The sequence below is a fragment of the Megalobrama amblycephala genome, linkage group LG19, assembly GCF_018812025.1.
Source record: "Megalobrama amblycephala isolate DHTTF-2021 linkage group LG19, ASM1881202v1, whole genome shotgun sequence".
Lineage (NCBI taxonomy): Eukaryota > Metazoa > Chordata > Actinopteri > Cypriniformes > Xenocyprididae > Megalobrama > Megalobrama amblycephala.
In genome coordinates, this window is record NC_063062.1 from 33,690,092 (window position 1) to 33,706,964 (window position 16,873).

The 16,873-nt window shown below is 36.0% G+C and overlaps 2 protein-coding genes across 2 annotated transcripts; one reads left to right on the forward strand and one right to left on the reverse strand.

The window, feature by feature from the left end:
* Window positions 1–3,255: 3,255 nt before the first annotated feature.
* Window positions 3,256–8,759, reverse strand: LOC125254250. The gene is made up of 5 exons (XM_048168795.1): window positions 8,724–8,759; window positions 8,144–8,222; window positions 7,893–8,001; window positions 6,689–6,713; window positions 3,256–6,322 (listed from the first exon to the last, which is right to left on the reverse strand). The coding sequence occupies exons 3-5, from the start codon at window positions 7,968–7,970 to the stop codon at window positions 3,714–3,716; spliced, it is 2,712 nt and encodes a 903-aa protein (XP_048024752.1). The 5' UTR covers window positions 7,971–8,001; window positions 8,144–8,222; window positions 8,724–8,759; the 3' UTR covers window positions 3,256–3,713.
* Window positions 8,760–8,893: 134 nt separating this feature from the next.
* On the forward strand, window positions 8,894–12,829 carry LOC125254254. Its single transcript, XM_048168803.1, has 5 exons — window positions 8,894–8,997; window positions 9,725–9,834; window positions 10,513–11,466; window positions 11,863–12,177; window positions 12,482–12,829. The coding sequence occupies exons 1-5, from the start codon at window positions 8,939–8,941 to the stop codon at window positions 12,586–12,588; spliced, it is 1,545 nt and encodes a 514-aa protein (XP_048024760.1). The 5' UTR covers window positions 8,894–8,938; the 3' UTR covers window positions 12,589–12,829.
* The last annotated feature ends 4,044 nt before the right edge of the window (window positions 12,830–16,873 follow it).

A 16,873-nucleotide genomic window follows, 5' to 3' on the forward strand; every position in this document is an offset into this window, starting at 1 on the left:
CTCGACAGCAAGTCATGTAGTCTGAACAGCACAGTGATCTGCCGACATTTAAAGTCTTGTAGTGTAAACTTGGCTTCAGGGAAGCAGGTTGAGGAGGTGACGGGGAGACGACGTATATCAAATCTAACAATGTCAATGATTTCACCCACTCCCTATCACTCAATAAAATAATCACATAGCTGAGTGTTTTGAAAGTTTTTTTTTTTTTTTTGGTGTAATAATTAACATTACACTCAACTTGGGAATGAGTGTAACCTGCACACAGTCACTTCAAAACTGTTCACAAGCTTCTATGGGTTTGATTTTGGTTGTCAATTTTTTTAAATAAATACAACAAAACAAAAAAACAAAATACAGTGTGTCTGTTTGCTGAATGCCCTTCCGATTCGCCTCCGTGGTCATATGGGAAAGTGAATATTTACAAATAAAACATTAAAACTACAGTTACATTTACATCCTTTCAACAAAGAAATGGATCGACTTCTGTCAGCTTGTTGAACACATTTTTTATTTGGACATTTTCTACCACATGATGGCTGAAGCAGCAGCATGTGATACTGTTTACATGGTAACCAGATCAACATTGTGAACAGAGTTCTACAAAACTGAAGTGAAAACACCAAATGATCATGATAAAATATCTTATCTTCCCTGCAAACAATACCATGAAGAATGTGAATATTTAACCAAGTCAAAAACAAAAAAGCTTAGCAGGTAGGGGAGAGTGGGGTAAGATGAGCCATTTTTTACTTATGTGGTCCTCAAGATAAGGGAAAATGAGGCAGAAGTAAATGAAAGTGTTTAAAATAATTTCAGGATGTTTCCTATCATTTTAAATGATCAGAATACATCTATGACAAAGGGTTTTAAAAATATGGCTTCTTATAAAAAAGTGTTCCTCTGACTCAATTTACCCCAGGTTAGGGGTAAGTTGAGCCGAGTCAGTAGGTGGGACATCTAACCATCTAACTGAAGCTGAATCAAACCCATGTGAAATTTTTAAAGATAATACCTATTTCAAAAACTAATTCATTCATCAAATTTCCTTTTACAAATATTTCTTTTTTAAAGTTAAATTAAACAACATAAAACCAACCAAATGAAGCTGAAATTTCAGTATGTTTAATTGTTTGTATGTTTATAAACTAAATAAGAATGAATAAATGTCACTGAAACTACTAAACATTTTAGTCAAAAGGTTCTTGACATGGTAGTTTTTCTGCAATGTCGACCATGTTATAACAGTCACAAGCCTGTTATAGGGTTGTTGCTCTTCCTCACCACTAGGGGCACTAGAGGGTTGTGCTATAAGCCAGGTAATATGGTAGAAGGAGGGGTAGCATGCAAAGGCTAAAGCATGGCCTTGCCATGTGCACCTTGATTCCTGGTTGGGAAGCATTTGTTTTAAATGCTCAACTCTAAGTAAGTGATGTTATATTGTGTATAAAATGTGTGTAATTTATCTTTTTATTTGGTTTTGGAAGTGTGTGAACTCGAAAATAAAGATAATATTACACAACTGGTCTAGTTTACATTGAAATGACACCAGTTTATACTTCAGATTTAACTTCAATGCATTGCCTTATGGTGGGGTAGCCTAAGTTAAAATTTACTCCACAGCATTTGGCTCACTTTGCCCCATAGCTGCCATTTTAGTATAGCTAGCTAGCTTACCAATTCAGAATAATATTTAGCTAAATGAGTTGCATGGTTTTATACGTTGCTAAATCACCAATATTCATACATACATTTTTGGACAAATATCTGGTCAAATTTGCTTTGATGAAACAGCCATTACATTTGTTATGTTAAAATTTTACTTTGAAAAGCTAAAAACAGTTTTTAAAATAAAAGGATATCTTCCACTCCTCCCATGTGCTTCTCCTTTTCAGTCTGGCAAAAATGATGGGTGGTTCTAAAATATATGGTCACATGACAATAAAATGATACGGTTGCCAAGATACAGGGGGTGGGTCAACTTACCCACTTGCTCATCTTACCCCACTCTCCCCCTATCCATATTCATTTCAGTATCGGCAGACGCAAAAAGTTATAAAGATGACAACTTTTAAAGTTAAAAAATAAATGATATAAATTACATAAATGATAAAAGCTCATTGTGGTTTCTCGGTTTGATGGATTTGAGCAACCATAAATGATGCAAAACATAGGAATTTTTAGTTTGTGATAGGATTCCTATATAGAAAAATCACTCCTTGTCCTCCAGCCACATTTTGCGTGCAGCAATGACGTCATGTGCAAACAACCTATTCAGCTTCTGAAAAGGTGCCATTTCATACTGCTGTAAACCAAAGCTTAAAAGTTACATCATTCTCATTGGTAAGTCCATATGTCCTTCTCATACACACATCTAAAGTCGATACATTTAGCCTATATGACAACGTCACTGACGTTATATGCTGGTATATTTTACTATCAAAGTCGATCAAGATTTTGCTGAGGAATCAGGCACGATTAATGAATAGCTAACGTTTTTCAAGTAATGTATTTAAAATGCATGCCTGAGAGATCTGCTTTGAATTCGAATCTCTGTCTCTTATCGCGCCACCATATGTGATAGATGAATGTACTGTTTACAAACAAAGTGGCACAATTTCGTTTTCTTTCAGCTCATTCTGTTGGGCGCATCATTCAAATCAAGTTGAAAATAAGATGAAGTGCTGTTTATTGTAACAAAACACCCCGTTTCCAAAGGATTGTTGGAGTTTGATGCTTCTTTATAATTTTATAAGGACATGGTTGGAAAAGCATGGGTTTACACAAATTATAGGGGAGAGTGAAGATGGTTGCAACATCCCAGAGGAAAAGAAAATCTGAAAAGAGATCTCCAAAATGTTTCATTTATTTCTCCTAGACAACTTTGAGATCCATATGACACCAAACTGAGACAAAGGTTTATTTCTCCTGTGTCTCAGGCTTTTCTCTGGAGCAATAAGATGCACTAAATCTCAATTTAGTCTCCTTTTAAGTTTCAGAATAGATCTCAACAAGCTCTAATATAATGCTCAGAGTTTCTCAACTTCTGTGTCTCTTTGTGATCTCAGACAGAGTTCTCTCCATGAACTCAATATAATCTTATCCCAGCTTCAATTCATGCATCTCATGCTTAACTCAGATAGAGCAAAGGAAGAGATTTCCACAAGTGCTCATTGAATTCTAAGACTTGGATCACTGTCTTGGATGTTTCATATGATATCTTAATCCACATGATTTTTTAAATATAATGTATTCCTGTATGAATAAATTAATTGTAAATCTTTTATTTTAGGCTACAAAGACCCTCTTCTTTTATATTATTTTCTATAAATGATTTGAAATATTTCACTGCATGTAATTCAGTAAAATAATTTTATTAACCACACAAAACACATTGCAAAATTAAAAACAGTAATTTATTGGTAACTTGAGAGCAAAGAAATTACAATTTCAACATTTCAGATGTATCAAAGTTTAACTGCCAAAAACTCATATCATTAATAATTTTAATGTTGTATATTCAGATGTATGCATCTTCTCATGTTAGCCCCAAAGTGACCTTTTTGTATGACAATAGATTTGCCCATATAAAACAGTTGAGATGGCATCACAGTTGTCCATCAACATATTTTACATTTTCAGTAGGGATTTTCAACTAGTTAAATCATGGGCCCTTTTGTTCAAAATAAGATCATATCTTTGACTTTATAATATCTTTAGTCCCTTTCAAGTTTGTTAGGGAAATGTGCAGCAAACACAATACCAGGCATCGAGGACAAATCAATGAACATCAACTTTGCCAAAATACTTTCAAGTCCTACCACTGTCTTTCTCACAGGAACTTCCAGGAGGCTAACAATATGGAAACACGTTCCACCTGTCAAAGTATCTTGTAGAAGATTTATGCTTGCAACTGCAAATTCATTCAAAAACGCAAGTTTTATCTCATTCTGACCTTCATTGGGTTCTTTGTAGGAACACAATAATTTAATCTGTCCATATTTGATCTGCGCACCATCACAAAATAACACTGTGTAATTGTTTCGTCTTTTGGCTTTGACATACTGCTGGGAAGTGTAAATTATTTTCCCTATTTGAGCTCTGTTATATGCCTTGACCACATTACTATGTAAAGCCTGACCAAGAAACTGTTCCAGAAGAAAAATATCATCAGTTTCAAGACATCTATTGAATGATGCCCCTAACATGGCCACAATATTGACAACATTACTTGGTTGATAACTATTGCTATTTGTCATTCTGGCCAAAAACTCAGTAGTTACTATGTTCAGCTTTATGTTTTGTGTGATGCTAGGGAGATATTGTATAGTCTTTACAGCATTTACCATTTGGGCAGGTATATTCTGGGTTCCATGTATAAGACGGAGCAAGTACCCATTTTTGTCTTCAAAGTGAAAGCAAGAGTGTGTCCACAGAGGTCCAAGAGCTCTTACACTATCAGCTAAATGGACAAGTAAGTGCAAATTGGCTGTCATGTATCGCTCACCATAGAGTCCACTCATTTGAGAACAGAAATTCCAGAGTAGTTTCTCAGCATGATCTATTTGAGCAGGGGTTATTGACTCCATCAGAAGAATAAAGATTGCTTCACTAAGGAGCAGGAAATGGTTGTAGTACAGTCCTGCAAGAATGCCCCGGAATACAACTGGCCCGAAAAACAGCAAAATGGACCGATACTCAGATGCTTTAAAGAACATCCTGTGAGAAGACACAGAACGAGGGAATCGAATCATAAATGGTGGCCTTATTTCTTCCAGACGTTTGTCAACTTCTTTGATTGATCTGACCATACTGAATGCACATCGAGAGAACTCTGTGGAAAACCACAAAAACATCAATAGACGCATTACTCCCAGTAGTACACAATGCATGTAGTCTATACCTGTGCCCAAGACCAAATCATAGCTTGTTAGTCTGCTGAGAAACGTAGGTCCCTTCACCCCACGAACAACGCTGTTGGAATCATAGGCCATCTTAGCATAATCTACAAACCCCTTGTGAGTACGAGGCGGGCCTTTTGGATCTGTCTTCTGGAAAGGAAAGGCATGGACATGACCTCTCTCTCCAGTCTTCACTGTTTGACCTGGCTGTTCACACTTTAGACACCCAAAATGTCCATTGAATTGAACAGTATTAAGTACCAAAGCTTTTGCAGGCAAATCGCAGGTTCCTGCAATTGTAAAGGCTTTGCATATGAAAGGTTCTTGAGCTCCTGCAAACTGAAGAGAAATTCCTTCTCTTTCAATTTTGTTCAGAGTGCCACACAGTGGTTCAAGGAATGTCAACATTGACGGCTTTGAATCCCCAAACCAAACACCTGCAAATATCATGTTTTCTCGTTTCGTGCGTTCAACAAAATTTAACTCGTTTATGACACAATAAAAAGGCCAAACAGAAAACTTTGAAGACTTAAAAATAGGTATACCGTCTGTGTTCCACATTAACGAAATGTTTCTGGAATCACTGAGAGGCCCATTGCAAGTAGTTAATTTCTGATAGGTTTTTCCGTCATATATTTCTTCAATACTGTCATGACATTTTTTATGTCTATTAAACCTGAACTTAAGTTTTTCTTCAAAACCTTCCTGAGCAAACAATCTCTTCAGTTGTGCTTCAATGGGAACCTCAATAAAATAGGAGGTTGACCCCTCCATCGACACATTGGCTTCACAGGTTTTACACTGGGTGTCTATACTCTCAACAATCATGAAGCATGAGCTACAATATGTGTGCAAAAGCAGAGAGGAGGGATCATCAAATAACTGTTTAAATTTGTGTAAATTTTTAAGACACTCAGTCTGTGTATCAGAGGGGCAGTGCAGAGATATTAATGTAAGCAAATCACTGAGAGCTTTTCCTGTTATTTTGTGTCTGTTTGCAAAAGTCATTATGAGGAGAAGACTCTCTGCAACAGAAATTGGTGCATTTCTGTACAGTGGATGATCTACAGTGTTTGTAGAGCTTTCGAGTTCTGTTCCCTCCTCTAGGTTAAGCTCAAAACTGTCTTCAAATGAGAGGTCATCATCAATTGAAAAGTCTTCATCAAATAACGCATTGTCATCTAAAGTCCCTTCTTCAACAAATTCAGGTAGGTGCTCAGGAAATGTTTGCATGTAAATAGGCTGTTCAGGCTCTGATTCAACATTAAGACCAGAGTGATGCATCTCACTTGTGTGTCCATAGCATTGGGATGAATGGTTGGCATAATGGATGTTACACACATTTGTGTTTGAAGAATCTTCCAAATTAGCAGATCTGGTCACTTGCTCGGTGCTGCAATCATCTGACCTCCAGTTTGTTGCTTCTAGAAAAAAAAAACAATTGATTAATTTGCTTTTACTTGATTGGTGAATTTATGGCTTACTAGTCTCAACATGTTTATTTTTCATTATACTTATGCTAAACACATTACTAATTACTAGACTATTAAAGTGTTATAATAATCACCTGAGCTGTCAGTAAACCCTTGACAACCCAAGTGAGGTTTGAAGGTCTCACTTCAGTAACAGTGTTTTATTGGACACATTAACTTTTATTTGAATTAACGCTCCAGTCGATCAAAATTTAAAGCTTTGCAACATGCGATTTCCACAGAATAAATAAACTACATGCCATCTTGGAGACTGAAGGAAATGGAGTTAGTTGTTTTACATTTTTGCACATGTTTTACCTCTATTTTCCTGTCCTTGTGTGTCCTGCAGAAAACCGAGAATGATAATACATTAAGCATATTTAACACTCACATGCAAATTTATAAGACATACCTAGGTTACAACAATGCAGTATATACTGTAGGAAATCCTGCTATAAATTCTCCCCTCATGGGGATTAAAATATTAACATTTTATTGGAACTGTTTAAAAGAGGTGATTATTTACTTGGATGGCCATTTTTTAAACTGTACTTTGTAGTGCTGTAGAACACTACTACATAGGTCAGACATGTTCTTAATATTTTGCTAATTCCACATATAAAGGTGATCTTAACAGACTTGTCATTTCAAACAAATATTTTATTGTTATATAAAATTATTGAGGAACATTGTCAGAACCAATGGAGCTGATGAAATGTAGCTGAGTAAAGAACATAGCAGCTAAATATATATATATATTTTTTATTTTTTTATTTTTATAAATTACCTGAAAGACACACTTCAGTAAAAGGGAAGTTGTTAAAATATGACTTTGGTAAAAGCTAGTTACCCACATGAAAAAGACTTTAGTAGAAGATGAAAGTATATGATATCACAGTAAATGTACTTCAGTTTCAAAAGTGTAAGTAAATTACATAATATTTACATGTATGCGTTGGTTGATTATGTCCTGGCCAATTATCAGATTTGTTATTGACCTGAATCAGTTAAGTCATTCATGTAAATTAATCGGAAAATGTGCTGTTTTGACTCTGAAGTTTAATGTAATCTGTAAAGCAAATGGAAACTATACCGGTAGTTATCAGATAAATGTAGTGTAGTAAACATTAAAATATTATTGGTAGCACTTTATTTTACAGTCCTGTTCTCCATGTACATACTATGTACTTATTATAGTAATTACAATAACTATGTAATAATTAGGTACTAACCCTGAACCTACCCATAAACCTAACCCTACCCCATGTAGTTACCTTGTATTACCAGAACTTTCTTAGATAAATACACTGTAAGTACACTATAAGTACATGTAAGTACACGTACTGTAAAATAAAGTGCAACCATATTATTTTTCCCTAAAATGTAGTGGAGTGGAAATATCAAGTGGCAAGTTAAGTACCAACACCTCAAATGGTACGTAAATACAGAACTTGGGTGAATGTGCTTATAATCAATCACTGCAGATGACAATATAAAAACAATAAAATGTAAATTTCCCAACCTTTCTTCTGTATCTTTTGCAAGTATTTTGCTGGCTCTTCACCTTTCTCCTCCAGCGTGAGTTGTACTTCTGCGCCATTCTATTTTTTTAAAAATATATGTAGCTCCAACTGTAGACACACACACACACACACACACGCACACACACACACACACACACACACACACACAAATATAGAAGATGCTCTTCTTTGATGATGGTGGTATAGACAGTGCAGTCTAATACACAGTGTTAAATAGTGTTACACTTACCCCCCCTACTATTAAATGTATCAGTAACCTCTATGGAAGAGCAATATTGACTGGAGTCGGAGGCTGCAGGGAAAATAACCTGTGGTTGACAGAAAAAAAAGGTACAGAATGTTCATAAAAGGGCACAAAATATATTAAATTTTTTCAGACTGAAAAGGGTTACATTAAATGAATAATTATACACACGTGCAACCTTTCCTATTAAATAGAAATTGATTAACATAAAGTTGACTAAATTATGATCATAATGAAAATGATCGCAGTTGTAACATTCATTAGCTGGTACAGAATGCACAAGTGAAAACTCTTGGCATGTGACAATCACTTATTTTACTAACCATTTCATTATAAGGGTTTCATTATTGTAGTAAATTAAAACAAAATTATATGACACTGAAATAATGGGCGTGTAAGAACTATTTCAGTTAACTGAAATAAAAATAAAACTAGATTTTTTTTATGTAAAAACAAAAAATCAAGTACTAAAAGATAATGTGTTGTACATTTACAAAGCTCACAAAAACCTTAAATTACAAAGAAAACACAAGTAAGTTTATTCTATTATTAAAAAGTCACTCACCGCTTATAGATGCTGAACCGCCACCTTTGTTTTTTTTTTTTTTAGCTTCAGTTGGCGCAAAAACACTGTGAACCTTGAACCTTGTAGATGATGCAGCCCCGACGTCAGCATTAGAAGAGAGCGCCATCAGTCACAAATGCTGCATCCTCATTGGTTAATTCACAGTGGAGGGGCGCTGCTGAATCAACGAGGTTAAGGCGCGCGTTAGTTAACGTATGGAGTTGCGGCGGGCAGTCGGAATGGAGGAAAAAACAGTTGCAAGACTCAAAAGAAGGTAAGCAACTATGGGATGATATTAGACTCAAAACGATTAATGAATGCACACACAATTATCCATGTACTAGATAAATGTTATGAATGTATCCTACTAGCCACAAACAAATTTGAATCTGTGGAATTCGGGTTTGAATGATTGTGCAGCGATTTGTACATGTTTGCGAATAAAACTGTTCTGTTCTACATTCATAAATCATAAATTGCTCATTCAATAAGTAATTGTGCATTTGTGAATCAGGTGACACGCATGCATTTATTGACGTGTTGTTCAAGTGGATCGCGTTCGGTTCATTTGGATTTTGAGACTTCCTTTCCGCAGTTTTTAGCTTGTATGATCCACACGCAACTGAAAGGCAAGGCAGGCAGCTACCACTAGATGGCAGTCGCTGAATTACCGAGCTGGTATTGCCTACAAATCGAATGGCATTTGTTTGTGGCTAGTAAGATACATTCATAACATTTATCTAGTACATGGATAATTGTGTGTGCATTCATTAATCTTTTTGAGTCTAATATCATCCCATGAGCAACATGTTTTTTTAAAACATAATTTAGGCATTTTAAATGGCGAGTGTATGCGGGTTCTGATACTCTCTGAAAAAACTGGTCGTATTTTGTAGCTATACATTCTTGAAGTTACATAAATTGTGTGTGATTGGAAAAATTTGATCTCGTGCAGTGAGACCCCAATAATTAAATGTGTTGTACTTTTGTTTATTTTACAGAATGAGTGCAGAAGGAACTAATACAAAACTGCCCAGAAGAGCGCGAAACCCTCCGAAAAAGATGAGTTTGTATGAACCAGACCCCAGCTCCCCCAGAGATAACCAAGATGGTAATTTAGTTATTTTACTATACTACGGCTTAGCTAATTTTGTTAAGTATTAAAACTGGTTTAAGTGGTTATTTTTAACGTACTTTGGACACTTTACTAACCAAAATATTCGTCAGTATTTGGTCTCTTATTACTGGAATTTTTATAAATACTGTATATTGGTAGCTTGAGGCACACATATTGATTATAGCCTACAGGAATTTTTAAAGGAATGTCATGAAAAAGGAGTGAAACTTATTTGTACATTTTAGTGACTGAATTTTGCGAGTCATCTCAAAATTTAAGGGATAAAATAATTTGTATAGGAATTGCAGCTCAAAGTTCTTTACAAAAAAGTATTCCTGCACCATACTCTTCATAGACAATGTGTAAAATAAATAAATAAATAAACAAATAAAATGTGTGATAATTAAATAATGAAAGGGATTAAAAACATTGAAAAAATAGAATAGAGAGTGCATAAATCAAAGAGTTGCAGGAGCAAATAAATTTGAAAGTGCTAAAAGAATAAAGTTAATCCTAGTCGAAGGCTAAAGTGAAGAGGTCATTTTGTTGCTTTGCTAAGAGGGTTAGAAATAAGACAATAAAGATATAGTAGCATGTTTAAATAAGATTGATTTTTAGCCTGCACTGATTTACTCACAATCTCCTTTTTGTTTACTTTGTGTTCATTTTCAGGACTTTTTGTATTTTTGACCTTTGAAGATGGATACACAGCAAAGATTTTTAATCTCTGTGATATACTTAACAAAGATGATAAACCCATCGCTTGCTTTAGAGATCTGACACCAGGAGAAGAAGTACTTGCAAGATGGTCTGACAATAAGTTCTACAAAGCTACAGTAGACTTCACTGGAACAGCTGACAAAACGGTGGATACCAAGAAGGCGACTAAGAAGGACATGAAAAAAAGAGATGCAGCTGCACAAAGATTCTACAACCTTCCATTCCTACCTCAAGCAGGCCAGTCCACCTCTGCACAGGATCACCTAAATACTTTGGACCAAAATGTCATTCAGCCTCCAACAACCTGGCCAGTGTACCAGCCTCCACCCACAGAGTCATTTCTACCTGTCCAGCCACAGCTCCAGCATGCAACTGCCTGGCCACAGTACCAACTTCCAGTTTCCCAGTCATCACCAAATACGCCACAACATTACCAGCATTCACCATTCCAGTCGCTCAACCAGTATCGAACTACTCTGTCTCCAATTCCACACAATTCCAGGCTTTCGCAGTATTCAAAGCATCACCAGCCTCACACAGCACTACCCACACCTTCAGACCAAACACAACAGCAGCCTGTTTTGGCAGATTTGGATCAGCGGAGACAGCCACCAGCTCCTACAGCCAAAGAAAGCTTCCTCAAAATGTTGCACAGTCCTAATACACATCAAAAACCTGCTGTTCTTGGGGACCAGAGCCAGACAAGCACCTCTGAACATGAGACTTCAAGCTCATCTGCAGATGCTTTAATCATCGAACATGATCCAATTCCAGAAAGAGAACCATGTTTCATTTCGCCTGAGTCAGCAGAAGACAGATCGTGGAAGCCATGCGAAGCATGCAAGACAGAGGTGGAAAAATTAGTGGAGGAAAAGGCCAAACTGCATGATGTGCTGTGTGGCATAAGTAAGTATGTTCTGTTTCTCTGTTGCAATTACTTGTTCTTTTAACACTTCTTTTTTTCTCTCAAAGTTTTTCTAACACACCTAATATCTATTCAGAAGAGTTGTGTAAAAAAAAAAACGTGGGTAATAATCTAGTGTATTAAATTGTGCAACATAAAATTGTAATTATGTTTTTATATTGGTATATGTTTAAAGTTCTACTACATTGTCTTACTTTGGACATTGGGAGTTATTTGATGCTTAAGCTAAATCTTAAAAGCTTTTAACAATTTGGTAAAACTCTTATCCAATCATGAAATATTTTGGACTTTTTAAAAACTTGTCTTTTGTTTTGTTTTTTTTACTTAATGAATGCTGCTGTGTCCCTGTAAGGTAATATACATCTTTTGTGTCACAGGTGGTGAGCACCTCGATGCATTCAGAAGTTTTCTGGACAAAGTGGAACAGATCCAACCTCAGGCTGGTGTTTGGGCTCCAAAAGGCAGATCTCGGCAGCAGGAGCTATATCCAGGAAGTGGCCTCTTCTTGTCCTCGACTCACCTGGCTGCAATCCATGCATCCGCAAAGAAGGACTGCCTTCGCTTGTTCCATCTTCTTTTTGATGAATTCTTTACTGCAGAGGAGTGCCAGAATGCTGTGGCATTTGGGAAACACGGAAAGGTGCCAGATGGGAAGAGAGTCCTGGATAAGTTCAAAGTCAATGCAATTATAAGTAAGTTTGTTGCTCATGTGGTTGTTAACAATTTGTGGAAAAAGTTGTGAAAATTCATAGGTAAAAAATGTGTGGGAACCCAATAAGAGGTGTTGGATACCCATATATCACATAGCTACGTTGTGTGTTATGATTGTTTCACTGTCCTCACAGTTTTGCTGCATTTCCTAATGTGTGATCCATAGAGATATTACAATGCGAATTTTGTCGTATCAGGATGAAAAAAGTTGTCAATACTGTTGTGGTAACTGCGGTTACTCAATGCAATCTGTAATTTGTGCTTTCTTTTCTTTTATGCTTGCAGCTTACATCATGCGCTGTAGTACACTGGATGGTTGGACACCGGTTGAAAAAAGTAAGGTCAAAAAAGCCTTCATAAACAAATGCCGCATCAGGGCCACAACACTGTAAATATGGGACATTTGTTGAAATGACAATGTTCACAAAAAGTCCTTGTTTTCAAATTATGTATGTTGGCGTCAGAGACTCAAGTTTATTGTTGTGAATTGTTGTAAACCTGGCCTGCCACTGCTCATAACATTGTTAAAATTGTTACTGTTTTAAAAACAGAATTTTACAAAAAAAAGCACTTTAGTTCATATTTTGTAATGACCATGTTTAAACAGTTTTTGCTGTCTTTAAAATGTCTTTAAATTTGTTAATTTTACAAAAAAAAAGCACTTTAGTTCATATTTTGTAATGACCATGTTTAAACAGTTTTTGCTGTCTTTAAAATGTCTTTAAATTTGTTAATGTTATTTTGATTTAAATAAAGATTCAGATTCAGATTTCTTTATTTCTTTATTACATCAGCTAATCTGCCATTTGCTATAGATTTTTAAAGCCTGATGGTTGTGGATAGATCTTCTGTCTGTCCTGCAGTGAAGAGAGAGTAGCATTCCCGTCCGTTGTTTCTTTGGTCCATCAAGGTGTTCTGAAGTGGATGATCTGTGTTGTTTAGAATGGTGAATCTAGTCTGGTAGGAGGAAAAGGTCATATGATTGAATTAGTAATTCATGTGCGTGCGTGTGTGTTTGTGTGAATGAGAGGGAGAGTGAGCGAGAGACTCGGATATTGCTCCAGTATTGCTCATTTTCTTTTTCAAAGGAGAAATAAAGGAGTCATTAAAAACACAGAATTGAGATTAGCAAGGCATCTCCTTTTAGTCTCAGGTATGACTCCCTCTGATTATTCTGTCTCACCTATTGCTCCTAGTGAATTTTAGGAGAAATATATGAGAAACATTTTAGACAAAATAGAGATTAAAATAAGGCTTAGATGAGAATCTCACATTTGTCTCCTGAGCTATAGAAAAGCATACTTTGAGCAGTAAAATTTTCCTCTGGGATGGCATATACCTTCAATCAGGAATGAGCTATAGTGATGATCATGATACTCATCCTACACATGCTCAACCCACTCCTCCTTTCTGGAAGAAAGCAACCACAGACCATTCCTTAAACAAAAAATCCTTTTTTTAGTAAAAAAAAAAAGTAATTTTTTTCATGCTCAGAATTTTTTATCATAATGTCTAAGCTGTTTGCGTAAAGAACTATAAAGTTATATTATTTTAATCAGTGTTTTCTCAGCTTCTAAATCATGTGTCAAGGCTATTGTGTCAAGCTAGTGTAGGGACATGCTGTTCCCCAATGATGACTAATGTGAAAGTCATAACCAGTATTGTGTAAGTTACTCTAAAAAGTAATTAATTACTAACTTCTAATTACATCTTTCAATAGCCAGGTATCTCCCTTTTTTAAGTAAATACTGTCAGTCCAGGCTACAATGTAGCCTGCTTTTAATATGTTCTGTTTTCTGTTCGGTCACACACACACACACAAACACACACACACACAGTTCAGAGAAGTACACAAATGTTTTTCAGTGAATTTCAAAGTCTTGATTTATAATTAAAATAATATACCAAAACATAGTTGTTACTTGTTACTTAAATGTTTTTTCTTTTTCTTTTACTAGTCTTTGTCTTTATACAGGTAATTTAACTTAGTGAAGACTCTGTCTGTGCACAAATAAAATAAAAACAAATTGCAAAATGATGTTAAAGAATGATTTTAATTACATTGTAATGAATGTTGCAACCGTCCCCTCTTATGGGGTCAGTTGCAACATTTGACTTTGTCTATTTAAGTATAAATTCTATGTATATTATCATAGGCATGTTACACTGGTGTGGGTGAGTAGCTGACAGATGTGGGTTTACTGTATTAAAAATTTCGCTTTCAAATATAAACAGTCTCTAAGAAATTGAAGGAAATGCAAAAAGTGTTGCAACCGTCCCCACTCTCTCCTAATCATTCATCACGACAGAAAGATGATTGCTTCTTCTGCAGTAATAAAACCTGATTGACTCGCAGCTGCTGTCAATAGATTGGATTTGTACACCAAGTTCGAATTTAACCTCAGTCATCCAGCTCAAGTCAATGCAGTTTATGCGCTGTTGCCAAAGTTGCTGGATCAATGGGATGAAAATGAAATAGTGACTGAAACGTGCCTACTTACGGAACGAACCATTGCACCTTAATTCTTTAACTATAACCCATGAACTTTTTCCACAAACCTCTAGATGGTAGTATTCTATCCCTACCACATGGAGCAATGTCCAAATACAATTTAGATTTAATTAAGTTCATCATTAAAGTGATTTTTTTCATTAAAAATCAATTTTTCATAAGCCAATTTATGACATGCCTAAGAAATTGTGCAGTAAATAGGTAAAAAAATTCAAAATATCCACAAAAACACAGCATAAATGCATAGATGAGAAGTAAATAAAAAAAATGATATATACTTTATCATATAAAAAATTTATATTTCCTTATGCAATCGCTCTGTAAACGTTTGGGGTCAATCTGACCCCAAGGGACTAAATCGTCGGTACAACGAAGGGACCTACAAGGGCTAGATAAGACCCTTATTCCTCGTCTGGTATCATTTAAAGCTCTTTGAAGCTGCACTGAAACTGTAATTTTGACCTTCCATCCTTTGGGCTCCATTGAAGTCCACTGTAAGGAGAAAACTCCGGGAATGTTTTCATCAAAAACCTTAATTTCTTTTCGACTGAAGAAAGAAAGACATGAACATCTTGGATGACATGGGGGTGAGTAAATTATCAGGAAAAGTTTATTTGAAAGTGAACTAATCCTTTAAGATTTTCTTTTCATGAGAAGCTCTTTCCACACAGGTTGCAAGTGAAAGATTTGTCTGGTGTGAATTCTCATGTGGACATTAAAGTTTCCTTTTTGAGTGAAACTCTTTCCACACTGTTGGCAGGTGAAATAACTTCTAGTTTTTTTTGCTTTCAGAACTCTTTTTTTTTTTTTTTTTGTGAGGAAATTTTTTTTTGTAATTGAGCAACTAAAAGATTTTAGGAGTTATGTAATCATGATCTTTAATATGCTGATCTTTCTCTTCCATTTCCTCCAGTTCTTGACTCTCCTCGTTCAGCTGCATCAGGTCTAAAGAAAAACAAATGCAAGTTAACCCTAGTTTAATGACACAAAACAACACAGATCAAACTGAATGTCTTTAGAAAAATTTTAATGGCATTTTTTTCATTTTCCCTCCATTAACTGCTTACTAGTGTTTATAAGTGCAGTGCTGCATTGTTTAAAGAGGTTACTGGGAAAACAGTAAAGGCTGATTTATACTTCTGTATGCCGTAGCTACAGTGTAGGTTGTTTGTACCACGCGTAGCCTATGCCATAGCTTGACGCGCACCTCTTCAAAAAAGTAACAACGCGTCAATTCTTCACTGACCGCAAGCGCTGTGATCAGTCTGCTAGAACCCCTCCCTCGGGTCAAAAAACTGGTGTGGAGCAATTGGAGAAGAGCGATCGTATTCAACTTCCATAGGAATGAAAAACACTCTGTTTCAGGGCACACATGCAGTCAAACTAAAACAAAAGTCTTTTTCTTCGGCTTTTGCCTTGATCCTCAACATGACCACGTACACTGCCATCACCTGCTTTAAAATGGAGCAGCATTTAATAGACAGAGCCGTAGTTCACTGACAAGAAATATCGCGTTCATAATTGCGTGGCTTGTCAGTGAACTACGGCTCTGTCTATTAAATGCTGCTCCAATTGAAAGCAGGTGATGGCGATTTAGCGGTAATCAGGGAACCGGCTTTACTGACAAAATGCGCGTGACAATTGCATGCGATATATTGCCCAGCCCTACTCCAGTCATAGTTAAGGATAGCTCTTCAAAGAGGTGAAGGAGCGAGTGAAAGAAGCCGAGGAACGCATTTTGGGAGCAGAGGATGAAATCATTCAATTGCATGATCAAAACTTGAGATGATGTTGATTTGAGAGAACTGGGAAAAAGTTTGCTGTCTGATCAGTGCACCTGCTTTACTTCCTGAAAGCCAGGAATCTGTAGTGACACTGCATATTTTGGTTTGTCAACAGAAAGTTTGCTCAATTTTGATATATTGACCGTTTATATATACATATAGCAAAATATTCTGGGGGCCATGAAAGGTTTGTGAATATGATCAAAAATGCACTAGCCCAGGAAAATAATCTATTTATTCATCTAGTCCATGTTGACCCTAAAGTGAAAGCCGGACCTGGGCCAAACAATATAAATTTAAAAGAAGTATGAAATTGTGAAATACTGCAAGCTCATGTAGTTCTTCTTCCCCTTTTGGATCTAACTTAGAACAGATGTAGAA